The following is a 17500-nucleotide window of genomic DNA, read 5'->3' as shown; positions in this document are numbered from 1 at the left end:
GATTAGATGACCAATCATATATGGCATTGATTATTTTTTCTAGAATTTTTGTTTTACGAACATTTTTTTCAAATATATTTTTTAAGTTCAAATTTTGTAAAACCGAATAAACGGGCTTATAGATAAAAGACGCTATAAATATTCCGAAAAAAGACAGACTGACCGAAAAAGTTGCATTTGTTAAAAATTCAAACCAATCGAAAGAATTTTGAAAATTTTGATGCAACAGGTCTATAGAAGGGATTAACAATTTGGATAATATATCCAAATTTGTTCCTTCTTGGCTAAAAGAGATTCCTATTACTCCAACCAACAAAGTAAATAATACTAATATAAACATAGAAAAAAGCATAGTATTGGTGGATTCATGAGGATAAAAAGGAGAAGGCTTTTTAGTATCAAAATGAGTAGTATCAATAAGAAGACGTGTTATGCTTTTGACATTTTGATTAATTCTATGGAAATATGCCCTCTTGTTAAAAAAAAGATATTTCTGGTCATTATTTATTAATGTTAATAAATCTATTAAATAAAATCTTTTGTTTACTTTTTGTTTTCTTTCTTTACCCCACAAAGATATTGAATATAATGAATTTTTTTTTTTGCCATTGAGATTTTGAAAATGAACATTGAAATATCCTTCAAAAACAAGTAAATAGATGCGAAACATATAAAATGCGGTTAATCCAGCTGTAAAATAAGCTAATATTGCAAAAATTGGCGAATACAACCAACTATCATTAAGAATCAGATCTTTGGACCAAAAACAAGCAAAGGGTGGAATACCACAAAGAGAGAGCGTACCTATTAAAAAAGCTGTTTTTGTAATTGGCGTATGTTTTGTTAACCCACCCATAAGAACCATATTTTGACTTTTTCTGGAGAATATCCAACAATAGTTTCCATTGAATGAATAATTGATCCAGATCCTAAGAACAACAATGCTTTTGAATAAGCATGAGTAATTAAATGAAATAGAGCAGCTCGGGAAGATCCCATACCTAGAGCTAACATTATATAACCCAATTGAGACATTGTAGAATAGGCCAAATTTCTCTTAATATCTTTTTGAGCAATAGCTAAAGTAGCTCCCAAAAATAATGTTATTATACCAATGAAAGCTATTCCATTCATTATGGTAGGTATAGCTATGAAAAGAGGAAGAAGTCTAGCTACAAGAAAGATTCCCGCCGCTACCATAGTAGCAGCATGTATAAGAGCAGAAATTGGAGTAGGCCCCTCCATAGCATCCGGTAACCATACATGAAGGGGAAATTGGGCAGATTTAGCTACGGAACCGCAAAATAACAATAGGGCACACAAAGTAACAAAAAAAACATTAAGATAATTATTAAAAATCAAGTTATTGAATATTTGAAACAATCCCGAAATTCCAAACTACCCGTTATCCAATAAAGACCTAAAATACCTAATAATAAACCAAAATCCCCTACACGATTAGTTACAAATGCCTTTTGACAAGCATTTGCTGCAATAGGACGTGTAAACCAAAAACCTATTAATAGATAAGAACACATTCCAACTAATTCCCAAAAGATATAAATTTGGATCAAATTCGAACTAGTAACTAATCCCAACATTGAAGCATTAAAAAAACTCATATAAGCAAAAAATCTCAAATATCCTTGATCGTGAGACATATAATTATCACTATAAATAAGAACCAAAATGCCAACAGTAGTGATTAATATTAACATAATAAGGGTAAGTGAATCGATCAAGTAACCAAATTCTAAAGAAAGATCATTATTTATAGTCCAAGACCACACATATTGATAGATGAAACTCTTATTGTTATTTATTTGATCGATCGACAGCGCGACGGAAAAAAGCATAACTATACCTAACAATAAAATACTGAGAAAAGCCCACCTACGTCGAAGATTTTTTGTTGCTGTGGGAAAAAATAGAAGTCCCGCCCCTATCAACATAGGAACTGGAAGCGGAATGAAAGGTATGATCCATAAAGATTGATGTGTATATTCCATAAAAAAAGAATAAAAGATAAAATATTTTTTTTCCTAATGAGTTTTGTTTCTTATTCGTCGGTTTTATCTCTTTTGTAAAGGCTTCAGTTAATAAAAAAAAAAGAGTGAACATAAATAGAATTATTTTTTCTGAATCTTTGCACAATACTTCTAATATTTCCGAATATTTCAAAGTACTAAAAAAGGTCGAATAAACAATTCAAATTCCTAATACACTTTTTTTAATATTTGTATTTTAGTAAAAAATTCTCATAAAACGAAATTTGTCAAATCAAATAAAAACATTCGTTTATTTTGTTTGATATGCAGTAAAATTAAATTCATATGACATGACCCAATCGAATAAATAAGAATTTTTTTCTTTTATTTCAAAAGCATTAGTTTTTTCGAAGTAATTTCTTTTTTTACATTAAACAGATATCTATGTTTGGCAAAATTTTGAAAAAAGTGTTATAATATTCAAAGTTTTACTTTAGATAGAAAGATAGAAAAAAAGAGGGGATAAAAAAAAATGGCTAATTAATCAAATAAAAGAACTATTTGTTTTACGGAACAGAAGATATGTCTTTCACATGACTTGTAGCAATAAAAACTATATCAGTTGCATGGCAGTTCCAAAGAAACGCACCTCGAGATCCAAAAAAAAATCCGAAAAACTCTTTGGAAAAGGAGAGGTTTTTGGACAGCATTGAAAGCTTATCATTAGCGCAATCAATTTCTACGGGAAATTCAAAAAGTTTTTTTGTATAAAAAATACAAACGTTGGAATACTCTGAATTAGCATAATTTTAGAATTATTTTTATTTAATAGAATTTTTAAATAAAATAATTCTATTAAATAAAAATTTTTACTTATAACTCATAAAATATAATAAATTTATAAAAAAAATGATAAATTTTGAATTTCTTTTTAAAAAAAAAAAAGAATATGCATCTCTTTGGATTCAAAAATGAAATAGAAATAAAAAGATTTGATAATAAATGAAAAACTACGAATTTTTTGTTCCATTTCCGACGAGATAATAATAATAATTATTGAAATGTTTATATCTTTTGTTAAGCTCTTTCTATATATACGAATTCTTCTTATTCATTTGAATATAATAAATTTATAAAAAAAATGATAAATTTTGAATTTCTTTTTAAAAAAAAAAAAGAATATGCATCTCTTTGGATTCAAAAATGAAATAGAAATAAAAAAGATTTGATAATAAATGAAAAACTACGAATTTTTTGTTCCATTTCCGACGAGATAATAATAATAATTATTGAAATGTTTATATCTTTTGTTAAGCTCTTTCTATATATACGAATTCTTCTTATTCATTTGAATATATGAATATAAATATATATTCAAGTGAATAAATAATTTAATTTCTAATAATTTTTATAAAAAAAACAAAGAAAAAAAAAAAAGAAATAATTAGAATACAATTCTTTTGTTTCTTTAATATTTTTTAATTACTAAAAAAAATTGCATCTTTCGAATTTATTCTTTCAATCTCGACGATTTACAATAAATAGGTTATTATGATTTCGGGTAAGCCGCTATGGTGAAATTGGTAGACACGCTGCTCTAGGAAGCAGTGCTAGAGCATCTCGGTTCGAGTCCGAGTGGCGGCATGGCATCTTTTACTCTAAAAGAGTAAGTCCTAAAATGAATTCAATTTCTGATTTATCTTCCTAGTATTAGTTATTGGGACACCTTATTTTTATGATATTTTCAACTTTAGAGCATATATTAACTCATATATCGTTTTCGGTCGTATCAATTGTAATTTCAACTCATTTGATAACTCTATTAGTCAATGAAATCTTAGGATTTCATGATTTGTCCAAAAATGGTATGATAATAAGCTTTTCTGTATAACGGGATTGTTAATTACTCGTTGGTTTTTGTCGGGCCATTTACCATTTAGTGATTTATATGAATCATTAATCTTTCTTTCCTGGGGTTTTTCTATTTTTCATATAGTTTTTTGTTTTAAAAAGCATAAAAACGATTTAAGTGCAATAATCGCACCGAGTGTTATTTTACCCAAGGCTTTGCTACTTCGGGTGTTTTAACCGAAATCCATCAATCTGCAATATTAGTACCCGCTTTACAATCTCATTGGTTAATGATGCACGTAAGTATGATATTGGCTATGCAGCTCTTTTATGTGGATCGTTATTATCTGTAGGAATCTTAGTTATTACATTTGGAGAAGTCATACAAATTTTGGGTAAAAGCAATAATTTGTATTTTTTAAATGAATCCTTTTCTTTTTTTGAGATCCAATACATGAATAGGAATGAAAGGAACAATGTTTTACAAAAACTTTTTTTCTTCTTCTAGAAATTATTACAGGTCTCAGTTTATTCAACAACTCGATCGTTGGAGTTATCGTATTATTAGTCTGGGTTTTCTCTTTTTAACGATAGGTATTCTGTCAGGAGCAGTATGGGCTAATGAGGCATGGGGATCATATTGGAATTGGGATCCCAAGGAAACTTGGGCCTTTATTACTTGGACCATATTTGCGATTTATTTACATACTCGAAAAAATACGAAATTCGAAAGTGTAAATTCTTCAATAGCGGCCTCTCTGGGCTTTCTTATAATTTGGATATGTTATTTAGGAATCAATCTATTAGGTATAGGATTACACAGTTATGGTTCATTTACATCTAATTGAATTGAATTTAATTAAGGAAAAAACCTCTGGCAAATACAAATAAAGAAAGCATAAGTATATATACATCATAAGAGATAAGTATATATACATATCTAATATACTAATATATAAAATATATAAGAAATTTTAGTATATATTCGATATTCTATTTATATATAATATTTGATATTAGATAAAGAATAAAGAAATGGAATTGTCGAGAACCCTTTAAATCAAGTAGTAATGTAATGATTCAAGGGGTTCTCACAAACAACAAACATATTTACATATAATTAATTCCAATTTTGTTATGTGGTTTATTTCTCTTTTTTTGGGGGGTTGTATTAATTTTCATTAAAAAAATTTAGAAAAAATTTGATAGAATGGCTTCAACCTTGTCAACCGAGAATGAGAAAATAAAATCTGGATAATACCAATACCTATTACGGGTATAAGGATAAATCGAAATAAATAATTCTCGCGGACCAGAATCAAAAAATATTTTGGTGTATTAAAAAGCTTGTATCCATAGAACATCTGCCGTAACATGGATAATGAATAAATAGGAGTTAATATAATTCCAATTGTGTTTAAAAAAATTATTAGTATTTTTGTCATTAAAGATATTTTGACTGGTTAGTATTCCAAAAAAAATCATCAATTCTGCAACAAAACCGCTCATGCCTGGCAATGCAAGAGAAGCCATTGATAAGATACTGAAAACTGTGAATATTTTGGGCATTGGGATAGCCATTCCACCCATTTGGTCAAGATAAAGAAGACGTAGTCTATCATAACCAGTTCCCGCCAAGAAAAAAGCGCAGCACCAATAATCCATGAGAGATAATTTGTAAAATGGCCCCGTTGAGCCCCGTATCACTTATAGAACCAATTCCAATAATTATGAAACCCATATGAGATACCGAGGAATAAGCTATTCTTTCTCTTTAAATTACGTTGACCAAGAGATGTTGAAGCTGCATAGATTATTTGAATTGAACCTAATAACATTAACCAGGGGGAAAATATGGAATGAGCGTGAGGTAATAATTCCATATTAATTCGAACCAATCCATATGCGCCCATTTTTAATAAGATTCCGGCTAAAAGCATACAAGTGCTGTAATGTGCCTCTCCGTGGGTGTCCGGTAACCATGTATGTAAGGGTATAATCGGCAATTTTACAGCAAAAAAAAAGAAATCCCATATAAAATATTATTTCGAGCACCCCAGGATACGATTGATTAGTTAATGTTTCAAAATTTAATGTCGGTTCATTAGAACTATATAAACCGATACCTAGAATTCCCATTAATAAAAAATAGAGCTTCCCGCAGTGTATAAAATAACTTTGTAGCTGAATACAAACGTTTCTTTTTCCCCCCCACATGGATAAAAGTATATAAACTGGAATTAATTCCAATTCCCACATGATGAAAAAAAAATGTTGACAAGAAAAAGGTCCTATTTGACCGCTGTACATTGCTAGCATCAGGAAATGGAATAATCGGATTCTCGAGTAACCGGTTGAGCCGCTAAAGTAGCTATAGTGGTAATAAATCCCGTCAATAAAATGGGTCCTATAGAGAGTCCATCTATTCCGAATCTCCAGTAAAAATCAAAAAAATTAATCCATTTATAATTTTCTGTCAGTTGGATTAATGGATCATCCAATTGGAAATGATAACAAAATGCATAGGCTGTTATCAGCAGATCGATTAAACATATGCAATTGTATACCACTTAATTACCTTATTTCCTCGATGAGGAAATAAGAATATTAAGGAACCCCCGGCTATTGGTAAAAGTACAACTATTGTTAACCAAGGAAAATAATTCGTGATAAAAATAAGATACACTTGGGCTAGAAAAACCCGCGCTCAAAATAGAAAGATAATAGAAATATCTTTCTATTTTGAGCGCAGATTTTTGCCAGTAAAAACGTATTCTCGTGGTGTTTGTTTTTTGAAAAAAAGAAAGGGGCGGTCTCAATAAGCTAGACCCATGCTTCGAGTTGTTTCATGCCACAAATAAACTCGAACACTTAAGAAATCTGTAGGACAGGCGGATTCACACCTCTTACAACCGACACAGTCCTCCGTTCTTGGGGCAGAAGCTATTTGCTTAGCTTTACACCCGTCCCAAGGTATCATTTCTAATACATCGGTGGGGCAGGCTCGGACACATTGAGTACATCCTATACATGTATCATAAATCTTTACTGAATGTGACATTGGATTTGGATCTATAATTTTTTTTTAACACCAAAAATGGAAAATTTTCGATCTAGTAAACTCGTAAATAAATCATATATTTAGACACTAGATGAATCAACGATTTACCTGAATTTTGATACTCAAAACCGACTTCTGGATCAATTCATAAGAGGAGAGGGGACCAAGATACTTTGATTTCTTACGTTTTTGCAAACGTGCGAGTTTGTTGAATTACACTATTCAAAATTAATATTTATATGATAAATCACTATTAATACTATTTATTCAATATAAATACTAGTTTTATTCAATATAAATAATATAAATACTAGTTATTCAACAAGTTCGATTGATTGATACGAGTTGATTTTCTGTTACGATAAATTGAAGAAACAATAGCCGGTCCGATAGCAGCTTCAGCGGCTGCAATGGCAATAACAAAAATAGAAAAAATATTTCCCTTTAATTGGCGACTATCAAAAAAATCAGAAAAGGTTACGAAATTTATATTAACTGCATTCAGTATAAGTTCAAGACACATAAGGGCTCTAACCATATTTCGGCTCGTGATCAATCCATAGATACCGATAGAAAATAAATAGGCACTCAAAACAAGTCCATCTTCGAGCATCATTGACGAACTCCTTATCAATTTCGATTCACTATAATATTAATATAATATGAACAACAATTCAACCAATTCAATTGACTAAAGAATAAAAAAAAAGTCTGAAAAAAAGAATATATTCGCAAAAAAAAAAATTTTCTACATAAACACTCTTTTTTTACATTTACAGAGAATTAAATCGAAATAACTGAGGAAAAAAAAGAATTCTTTTTTTTTTTTGCAAGTTAAAAAAATTTCTTACTGGCGAGCCACGACAATTGCACCTATCAAAGCAGCTAAGAGAATTATTGAAATTAGTTCAAATGGAAGAAAAAAATCTGTTGATAAATGAACTCCAATTTGTTGACTAGTACTTATTAAATCTTGCTCTATAATCTGATTTGGTCTTGTAGTCCAAATAAGCCCGTACCATGATGTATCTGGAATAGTAGTTATTAGTGAAACAAAAATACTTGTACAAACCATCAAAGTAATTCCACCCCCAACGGTAAAAAGATGAAAATCTTGGTGATATTCCGAACCATTCATGAACATCACAGCAAAGAGGATTAAAACGTTTATAGCTCCCACGTAAATAAGTAGTTGTGCGGCAGCTACAAAATGGGAGTTTGATAAAATATAAAATAAAGATATACAAACAAGAACTAGTCCCAATGAAAAAGCAGAAAAAATGGGGTTGGTAAAAAATACTACTCCTAAACTTCCTAATACAAGACATGATCCCAAAAAGACTAAAAGAAAATCATGTAGTGGTTCAGGTAAATCCATTATATGTAAAATAAGAGATAAATGCATCGAAATTTCATGACCTTTTTGATACGACCAGGGAAATCTTTTATCTACGAGATTTCTCTCCGCATTGAATTTCATCAAATCCTAACAAGTCGGAATAGGTACCAGTTAAGTTATGGGATTTATGTTATTTCATTCGTTATACGAAAGAGTAGGTCGAGAAACTATATAATATATAATATAAGTATATATTAGTATATAAGTATAACTAAATATAAGTCTAACTATATAGATATATAGTTATAGAATAGTTATAGAACAGATATCGAAATGAAATAGATAGAATAAAAGAATATTTTAATAAAAATAAATTTATTTTGAAAATATGGAATAGTTTTTTTTTCTATTTAATCTTATTATTTTTCAAATTTATATTATTCTGTTTCATATCTATTTATATATATGATATATGAAACAGAATAATGTGAAATCTAATATGATTTATATTTATATATTAATATTGAATTCTTATAAATAAATAAAACGATTTTATTATATCCTATTATTTTTTATTTAGAATAGTTCGAATTGTATAATCATCAATTACTGACATTGGTAATCGGCCTAAAGCAATTTGATTATAATTCAATTCATGACGATCATAAACTGAAAGTTCATATTCTTCAGTCATTGATAAACAATTTGTTGGACAATACTCAACACAATTACCACAAAATATACAAATTCCGAAATCAATACTGTAATTAAGCAAACGTTTCTTTCGAATATCTGTTTCCAGTTTCCAATCAACAACGGGTAAATCTATAGGACATACACGAACACATACTTCACAAGCAATGCATTTATCAAATTCAAAATGGATTCGACCGCGAAAACGTTCTGATGTAATTAATTTTTCATAAGGATATTGAATAGTTACGGGTAAACGATTTGCGTGGGATAAGGTAATCATGAAACTTTGACCAATGTATCTTGCAGCTCGGATTGTTTGTTGACCATAATTCATGAACCCAGTTACCATAAGGAACATATCGTGAATATCTATGAAATAGTTTTTTTGTTTCTTTCTCTTGTTTGCGACAAGTTACAAATCTAGAGGATCCATATTTTACAGTGAAAATAGTTGAGACGAAGTTGTTAATAATAGATTGCCGAGAGAAATAGGTAAAAGAAATTTCCACCCAAGATTTAATAATTGGTCCATTCTTAGCCTAGGCAAAGTCCATCTTGCTGTGATAGAAAGGAACAAAAACAAATAAGTTTTAGCTAATGTGATAAAGATATCAATTGTAGTTCCAAAAACTCCATATGCTTTAGTTATTTCAAAAGACTCAGAAATGAATAGGTACGGAATAGAGATATTTGAACCGCCCAAGTAAAGAACTGTTACAAATAATGAAGAAATTAATAGGTTTAAATAGGAAGCAACATAAAATAAACCAAATTTGATACCCGAATATTCGGTTTGATAACCCGCTACTAATTCTTCTTCCGCTTCTGGTAAATCAAAAGGTAATCTTTCACATTCTGCTAGGGAAGAAATTAGAAAAACGACGAAACCTATAGGTTGCCGCCACAAATTCCACCCCAAAAAACCATATTTTGATTGTGCATCAACTATATCAACTGTACTTAAACTATTAGATAATGCTAGTCGGTGAGAACGTTACTGTCCCCATCGCTATTCCAGAACCGTACATGAGATTTTCACCTCATACGGCTCCTCGAAAGCCTTAAATAAACCTAAGGACCTAGCCGATTATTTCTTTCTTGCGATATCCCTAAGATTAATAAGATTAAAAATTATCGGATGGTTCTGAATTAGACCAATTGAATTCTGTCTGTTCTCATTGTATTTTTAAATAAAGACAAATAAAATTAATTTATATATATTCTAAATGATACAAAAGGTCCTTCTGAATTGATCTTATCCCTTAAAAATCAAAAATTTATTAAGTAATAGCTTTATTCTTCAATAAAGAAAATATTTTGGAATTATCTTTATAACCCTCCGTCCATCGTTTTAGGTTACGAAAAAGACTTGCATATTTTTTTCTAATAAATTAGAAAAATTCTCTCTTCAGAAAAAGAGAGAGAGAGAAAACAAAACGACGGGGTCATTTTTTTTGTTCCTATTCGTCTTTTTTTGTGCAAATCAAAAGGGGATACTTAAAAAAAAAAAGATTAACGGATTATTTCGTTCCCGATAGTCATTTATTTAATCAGTGGATAGGAGCATACTCTAGATCGGAATTGGGGGAGGACTGCCTTCTCTTTTCTACCAACTTTAAGCCCCAATTAGTATTCTTTATTTAGATTATGTGGAAATGTTCCTTTTGACAATTTACATAATCCGTGTTACTAATCCCTTGTGTATCTTGGTGCTTCTAACCATCCACTTCTTTTTTTTGAGCTGCCCTTATTTTATGTTTCTGTTAATACATGAATAAAATCATCCAAACAGTAGCAAAACTCAATCTCAATAAGGTTGGTCTTTTGAGCCCGCTTCAAGACAAGATTACTAATTATCCAATCCTGGGGTAATAAGACTCGTCTGTTTCTAATTTTTTTTCACTTAATTCTTTTACATAGAAAATGAGACTCAATATTTTGACTGCAATTTCAAATCATCATACCATAGAAATAACATATATAACCATATACCCATATATAATATATATAAATATAATATATATTATATATATATAATATATATATATAATAGGCTGGTAATCTACTATCTAATCTAATATAGTATTTGTAAATTATCTAAATAGAATCTCGAATTTCTATTTCTATAGAAGCTGTCTGATTTCACTCATATAACTATCAGATTTTGTTCTTCAATCAGACTTGAAGTGAGAATAATAATGAATTTTTTTTATTCTGCCCCTTTTCCTATTTTCCTATAAAGTTGTCCTACAAGGAAAGGGCCATAGCAAGCATCGAGAAGTTTTTGTATCAACGAATCGCACGTAGAGATATTGATAACACATAGAGTTAATGGTATTTCATAACTAATCGATTGAGCAGCTGCTCGTAACCACCCAAAAAGGAATATTTGTTATTTGATCCATATCCTGACATAAGAAGTCCAATCGGAGCAATACTCGAAATAGAAATCCATAAAAAACACCGATATTGAGATCGGATAAAACAAATTATATCCAAAAGGAATTACCGAATAGCTTATTATAATGGATATAACTGATATGGATGGTCCGATACTGAATAAACGAGTATCTCCCCTAGATGGAATAAGACTCTCTTTGAAAAGTAGTTTTGTTCCATCTGCTAGAGCTTGAAGAACTCCCAAAGGACCCGCGTATTCAGGTCCAATCCTGTTGTATACCTGCGGATATTTCTCTTTCTAACCATACAATTGCTAGTACACTTATGGTGATTCCCAATACAAGAGTAAAGATAGGGGCAAATACCCATAGAATTCCATAGACCTCCTTTAAAGATTCCAATCTGAAAAAAGAATTGATATCTTGTACTTCTGTTGTATCAATAATCATTTCAACGATCAACTTCTCCCATAATGATATCTATACTCCCTAGTGTCATAATATCGGCCAATTTCATTCTTTTAACTAATTGAGGAAGAATTTGCAAATTGATAAAACCGGGTGGACGAATTTTCCATCTCCAAGGAAAACCATTCTGATCTCCTATTAGAAAAATCCCCAATTCTCCTTTGGGGGCTTCAACTCTTACATAAAGTTCTTGTTTCGGCAATTCAAAAGTCGGAGACGGTTTTTTACTAATGAATCGATATTCAAAATCATTCCATTCTGGTTCCCTTTCCCTATCAAAGTAACGGATTTCTAAATTCTCATATGGTCCGCCGGGAATTCCTTCCAAAGCCTGTTGAATAATTTTTATGGATTCCACCATTTCACCAATTCGAACTAAATAACGAGCTAATGAATCTCCTTCTTTTTGCCATTGAACGTCCCAATCAAATTCCCCATAACACTCATAATTTTCAACTTTACGCAGATCCCATTGTATTCCGGAAGCCCGAAGCATCGGTCCTGATAAACCCCAATTAATTACTTCCTTTCCACTAACAATGCCTATTCCCTCAACCCGTTCTAAAAAAATGGGATTTCGCGTAATAAGTTTTTGATATTCAACAACCCCTGTTAAAAAATAATCGCAGAAATCCAAACATTTATCTATCCAACCATGAGGTAGATCGGCCGCGACTCCCCCGATACGGAAAAAATTATGCATCATTCTCATACCTGTCGCAGCTTCGAATAGATCATTATTCTCTTTCTCTAAAAATATAGAAGAAAGGGGTTTGTGCACCAATATCCGCCATAAAAGGTCCCAGCCATAATAGGTGAGAAGCTATACGACTCAATTCCAACATAATTACTCGAATATAGCTGGCTCTTTGGGGTACTTGAATATTTCCCAACTGTTCTGGTCCGTTTACGGTTATTGCTTCTGTGAACATCGTAGCTAAATAATCCCAACGTGTTACATAAGGCAGATATTGTATAATTGTTCGATTTTCCGCAATTTTTTCCATCCCTCTGTGTAAATAACCCAATAATGGTTCACAATCAATAACATCCTCACCATCTAGAGTAACAATAAGTCGAAGAACACCATGCATTGATGGGTGGTAGGTCCATATTGACTACCATGAGATCTTTTCTTTAGCTGTCCCATTCATAGGTTTTTCCTCGATTTATTCTTCCATGAATTTCGAAAGAAAAAAAATTAATCAAGATTCAAGACCTAAAAAATCGAATAATTCAAAATGACTCTTCAAATTCAATTAACGAATTATTGACTCCCGAATATCCAATTGATTTATTAATTTGTTATAGCGTATTCTATTTTTATTTGACAAATAAGATAGTAGCCGTTGTCGTTTTCCCAAAATTTTTTGTAAACCTCTTTGAGATAAATAATCTTTTCGGTGCAATTCCAAATGTGCGGTAAGTCTTCGTATCTTATTGGTGAAATTTAATACTTGAAATTCAACCGAGCCGGGGTTTTTTTCTTTTTTTTCTTGTGAAAATCCTGGTAGAAATAAATTTTTTACCATAAGTTAAAAGCGTTCTTCTCCTCCTTCCATATTTTATAGATATCTTGTTTGATCTGTAATAGTAATGATACTAATTTAAAATTAGGTATTTTGTATATACAATAATCTAAATTTCCTTAACATTTTGCGATTCTGATGTCAAATCATACTATATTTCTGTAAAAAAAAATGGTCGATTTAAAAAATAAAATACTAATTATATATATAATTATATAGATAAAAGTAGATATAAGACGATAAGACGATTTTTTCGATTCCTTTTTGTATCTATATCTAAAGGATATATAATTGAATTAGTATCAAGGCCTCAGAATACAGTTAACACAATGCGTGTGCGCATCTATGCGTGTATCCATTTGTATCCGCATACCGGATATGTTACGCTAAATTGAAGAAAGAAATATAGATTATAGATTAACGACCTCTCAATCGTGGGTACAGATGTATCCTTACTATACTGAAACGGCTTCCATTATCGGTGTCAAACCAATAGCGATTCATACAAGCTAAATCCTCTAATCGAAAATTTGGCCAAAGAAAAAAATGGAAATTCATTAGGTTTTTTTTTCTATCAAGATCCTTATTTTCAGCCAAAACGTTACAGCAATTATTTACTTTATTATTCTTATTGTAAAATGTTGTTTTTCTATGTGCACTATTTCTATTCTTAGAATTGAAACAAATTAGAATTCTTAATTCTCTACGACGTCTAGCGCAAAAAAAGAATTCAGGAACAAGCAAATCATAATGATTTTTTTCTTTATTTTCTGTTATTTTTTGATCTCTTGTTCTTGGAATGGATTTTGCAAAGTTCGTCTTATCAACATTGGTTTTTTCTGGATATCTTTTCTTAATTTGACGCTTACTCTTATGAAGCAATGAAAGTACTATGGTTTGATATATATAAAATTGTTCATCCTTTTCTCTAGACAGACGAATTGGTTCCACAATAAACATTGCCTTTTCCTTTTCGATCAATTTTTTATTTTTCGTCAATCCTGTAAGACTTAAACTCTTTTGATTTGCCATAAGATCTAGATTGAGTTCTCCTCTTTGAATAGAGCTTATAGCAATCTCTTTTATATTTTTTTTCAACCTAATCAGGAGACAATAAATTTTGATATTATTCATTATTCTGTGATTTAAGGAACCCTTCCAATTCAATTGAAAAATAAAAAACTTTGTTAATAAGAGATTTATTTCTACCTCCATTCTGTTCTTGTATTTTTTTTTTTCCTCTTTCCTGGCCAATCCTGATGCTGTAGACTCTGCTTCAATATCTTTTTCTTGGGTTGAAAGAGATGATTCCAAATCCACCCCACTCGTGTCTTCCGCTTTTGCTTGATTTCGAGTCTCTAACTCGAATTCCAATTTTTTTTTTTTTGATGATCTAAAAACTATTTTTTTTTTTCTTCCAGTAAATTTTCTATTTTCACTAACATCTTTTTTTATATCTAAATTGAAAAAAAGGAATTCGATTGGTATGATCCACGGGTTATTCGTATATGCCTTAATAAAATCTTCATTCGGTATGGAATGATTTAATATTTCTTTATTTATTAGCATCCAATCTAAATGTTTTCTATGCAGATTTTCTTCCATATCTATAATGTAATCTTTTGCTATATATCTCTTTATAGAGATATCGCTCGTTGGATCAAATCCTTTTTGTTTACATGTTTTGTAATTATAAGAAAGAAATTCTTTTTTATTTGCTTGGAATGATGATTCATATCTAGAAATATATGAGTCTTTCTTATCTTTAATGGATTGATATGAAAAAAGATCATATTCATATTGTGTGTTTTTTTTTAATGAGCCTAATTGTTGGTTTTTGTAAGGAATTGATCTGGTTTTTTCATATGAATCACATTTTTTTAAATCTTTATTTTGAATGACATGACGTTTATGGATTCTATTTCTCCATTTTTGTGGCACTAATCTAGACCATCTTCTCTGAGATAAATCATATTGATAATGACTCTTTAACAACCAATTTGTCCATTGATTCATTAGAGAATTGGGGGGGTTCTTGGATATAAATTGAAAATCAAATATTCTTTGTATTCCAAAAAAATAATCTTTTATTTCATTCTTAAGAAAAGGGGATTTTCGATGATATGCAAAAACATATTTTAACTTATATATGTTAATAACTTGGGTTTCGGATAATTTAAAAAAAACATATGCTTGTGACAATGACGATACGTCACAAAATTTATGGGAATTCGTATTCCTAAGATCATAAGATCTTTTGAGAAGCGAAATAAAGTAAATTATACTTTTATTTGTTTGATCAGTTCTTTCCACATTTTCTTCATTATTGTAAATGGACTTTTTTTTTGTTTTTGATTCAAGAAAAAGTTGTACATCAATGCTACAAATCAAAATGATACACAGAAAGATATTTAGGTATACCCTCTCCATGAGAGTATTTAAAAAAGAATGCTTCGAATTGTCATCTAATAGAGGATTTTGTGACTTATAAGCTAATAGAGGATTTATTTTTTGTAATATCTGCCAAATATTTTTTTTTAATGCTAATTCTTTAGCATAAAAACTTGCTTTCTTCGAAATAATATTTCTCTCTGCTGTTAAACTCCCCCTTTTCTTTTCTTTGGCCATTTTTTTCATTTTTTTAATGATTGTCTTTCGTTTAGCATTATCTTTTTTTTTTTCAATGAAGAATTTGTCCAATTAATAGAGTTTATTCTAGTATTTGATTTGTAAATCGTTGGATTTTTCTTACTCATTGTTGAATCGTTTTGATTTTGACTTAATTTAAATCCAACGATTTTTTGGAATGTAAGTAGCACTAAAGTTGGGAATTGTTTTATTTTTTCGTTTATAAATAGAAAAATTTTGATGATCCATTTTGCTCTTTCTTTTAAAAAATTTATAAACAATTTTGTTCTTGCATTTAAAATCCCGAGAACCTGAAAAAAATGATTTTGCCATTTTTTTTTTTTAGTTTTTAGTTTCGTTAAAATGGGATGAAAGAAGGCAAATGGATTTCGGGTAACGCGAGAAAAGGGCAATTCCACTTCCGTTCCCAAAATTGTTAAAAAGCTAAAGTCCCTTTTTTTTTTTTTCATTGGATCCTTTTTAGTGGATCGTAGCTTAGATCTGTGCCAAGGTTTCAGATGAAAAGGAAATCTAATTTGTATCTGAATACCGTCTAGTAGCCACTTTTTTGGAAATTCTGTTTCGGATAATTGAACACCATTATAGGTGCATTTAATATACATTTCTCTATTCCAATCCCTAAAATCTTCTGACCATTCGGGAAATTGAAATAAAAGCATACGAACAATATTTTTAATTATTATCAACGAAGGCAATACAATATATTTTCTAAGAATCGATTGGGTTATTAATAACGAGCCTCTTATTACTTGAGCAACTATAAAACTATCCCAGGCCTCTCCTACTGCTATACGTCTTTTTTCCTCTTGTTCTTTTTTTGTTCTTTTGTCCTCCTCCTTACTTTCTTTTGTCTCTTCTTCTGTATAATACGGATTTTCTAATCCTGTTTTTGTCCGCAGCCTCCTTTGGAACAGAAAAAGCATTTGTCTCATTGGTTCAAAATTTTTCAAAAAAAAAAATGGGGGTTTCTCAATTTTATTCAAAAAAAGGGGCGAATACAGACTTTTTTGAAAAATTTTCCAAGTAATAGTTTTCCGCCTTTGAGCACGTATGGATCCTTTTATTATGTCTCGTCGAAAATCTGGTTGTTGTGCATAACGTATTAAAGCCAATTCCCCTTTTTCATCAGTGTTATTTGTTTTTCTAGTATCCCCATAAGGATTAGAATCTTTTGATTTTTTAGTATGAGTAAAAATAACTACACGTTTGGCTTTTCGGGAACGAATTCCATACTTCTGTTCGTCTTTGTTTCCCTCTTCGAGGTCTTGGATTTCATCGATTAGTTTGTAAGGCCATCGAGGAACTTGTTTTTCGATTTCCTTTATTACAATACATTTTTTTTTTTTAATTGTTTTATCCTTCAGATCTGTTCGAATTGCGTCAAATAAGAATTGAATTTTTTTAGGCGTTATGTGTGCATGTTCCGGAAAGAACACAAGTCCTTCAAAATTCAAGGCTGATACTGATTTTTCAGAAAATTTATGGATTAAGTTAAAAAAAAAACTAATTTCAGTTAAAAA

At 30.3% G+C, this 17500-nt stretch overlaps 1 protein-coding gene and 2 pseudogenes across 1 annotated transcript in view; all 3 read right to left on the bottom strand.

The window, feature by feature from the left end:
- Nucleotides 1–442: 442 nt before the first annotated feature.
- Nucleotides 443–1344, bottom strand: LOC130980124 (NAD(P)H-quinone oxidoreductase subunit 5, chloroplastic-like; annotated as a pseudogene).
- A 6194-nt stretch (nucleotides 1345–7538) lies between these two features.
- LOC130981223 (uncharacterized) lies at nucleotides 7539–13690 on the bottom strand (annotated as a pseudogene).
- LOC130981996 (protein TIC 214-like) overlaps nucleotides 13338–17500 on the bottom strand; it is a 6118-nt gene continuing 1955 nt past the window's right edge. Inside the window, 2 exon segments of the mRNA XM_057905792.1 lie at nucleotides 13338–16000; nucleotides 16003–17500. The exon segment at nucleotides 16003–17500 is cut by the window's right edge and continues 1955 nt beyond it. Of these exon segments, the coding sequence (XP_057761775.1) occupies nucleotides 13749–16000; nucleotides 16003–17500 (3750 nt within the window). The 3' untranslated portion in view covers nucleotides 13338–13748.

The sequence above is a fragment of the Arachis stenosperma genome, chromosome 5, assembly GCF_014773155.1.
Source record: "Arachis stenosperma cultivar V10309 chromosome 5, arast.V10309.gnm1.PFL2, whole genome shotgun sequence".
Classification (NCBI taxonomy): Eukaryota; Viridiplantae; Streptophyta; class Magnoliopsida; order Fabales; family Fabaceae; genus Arachis; species Arachis stenosperma.
Note: the sequence above shows the minus strand (reverse complement) of the source record. Positions and strands in the feature narration are given on the sequence as shown.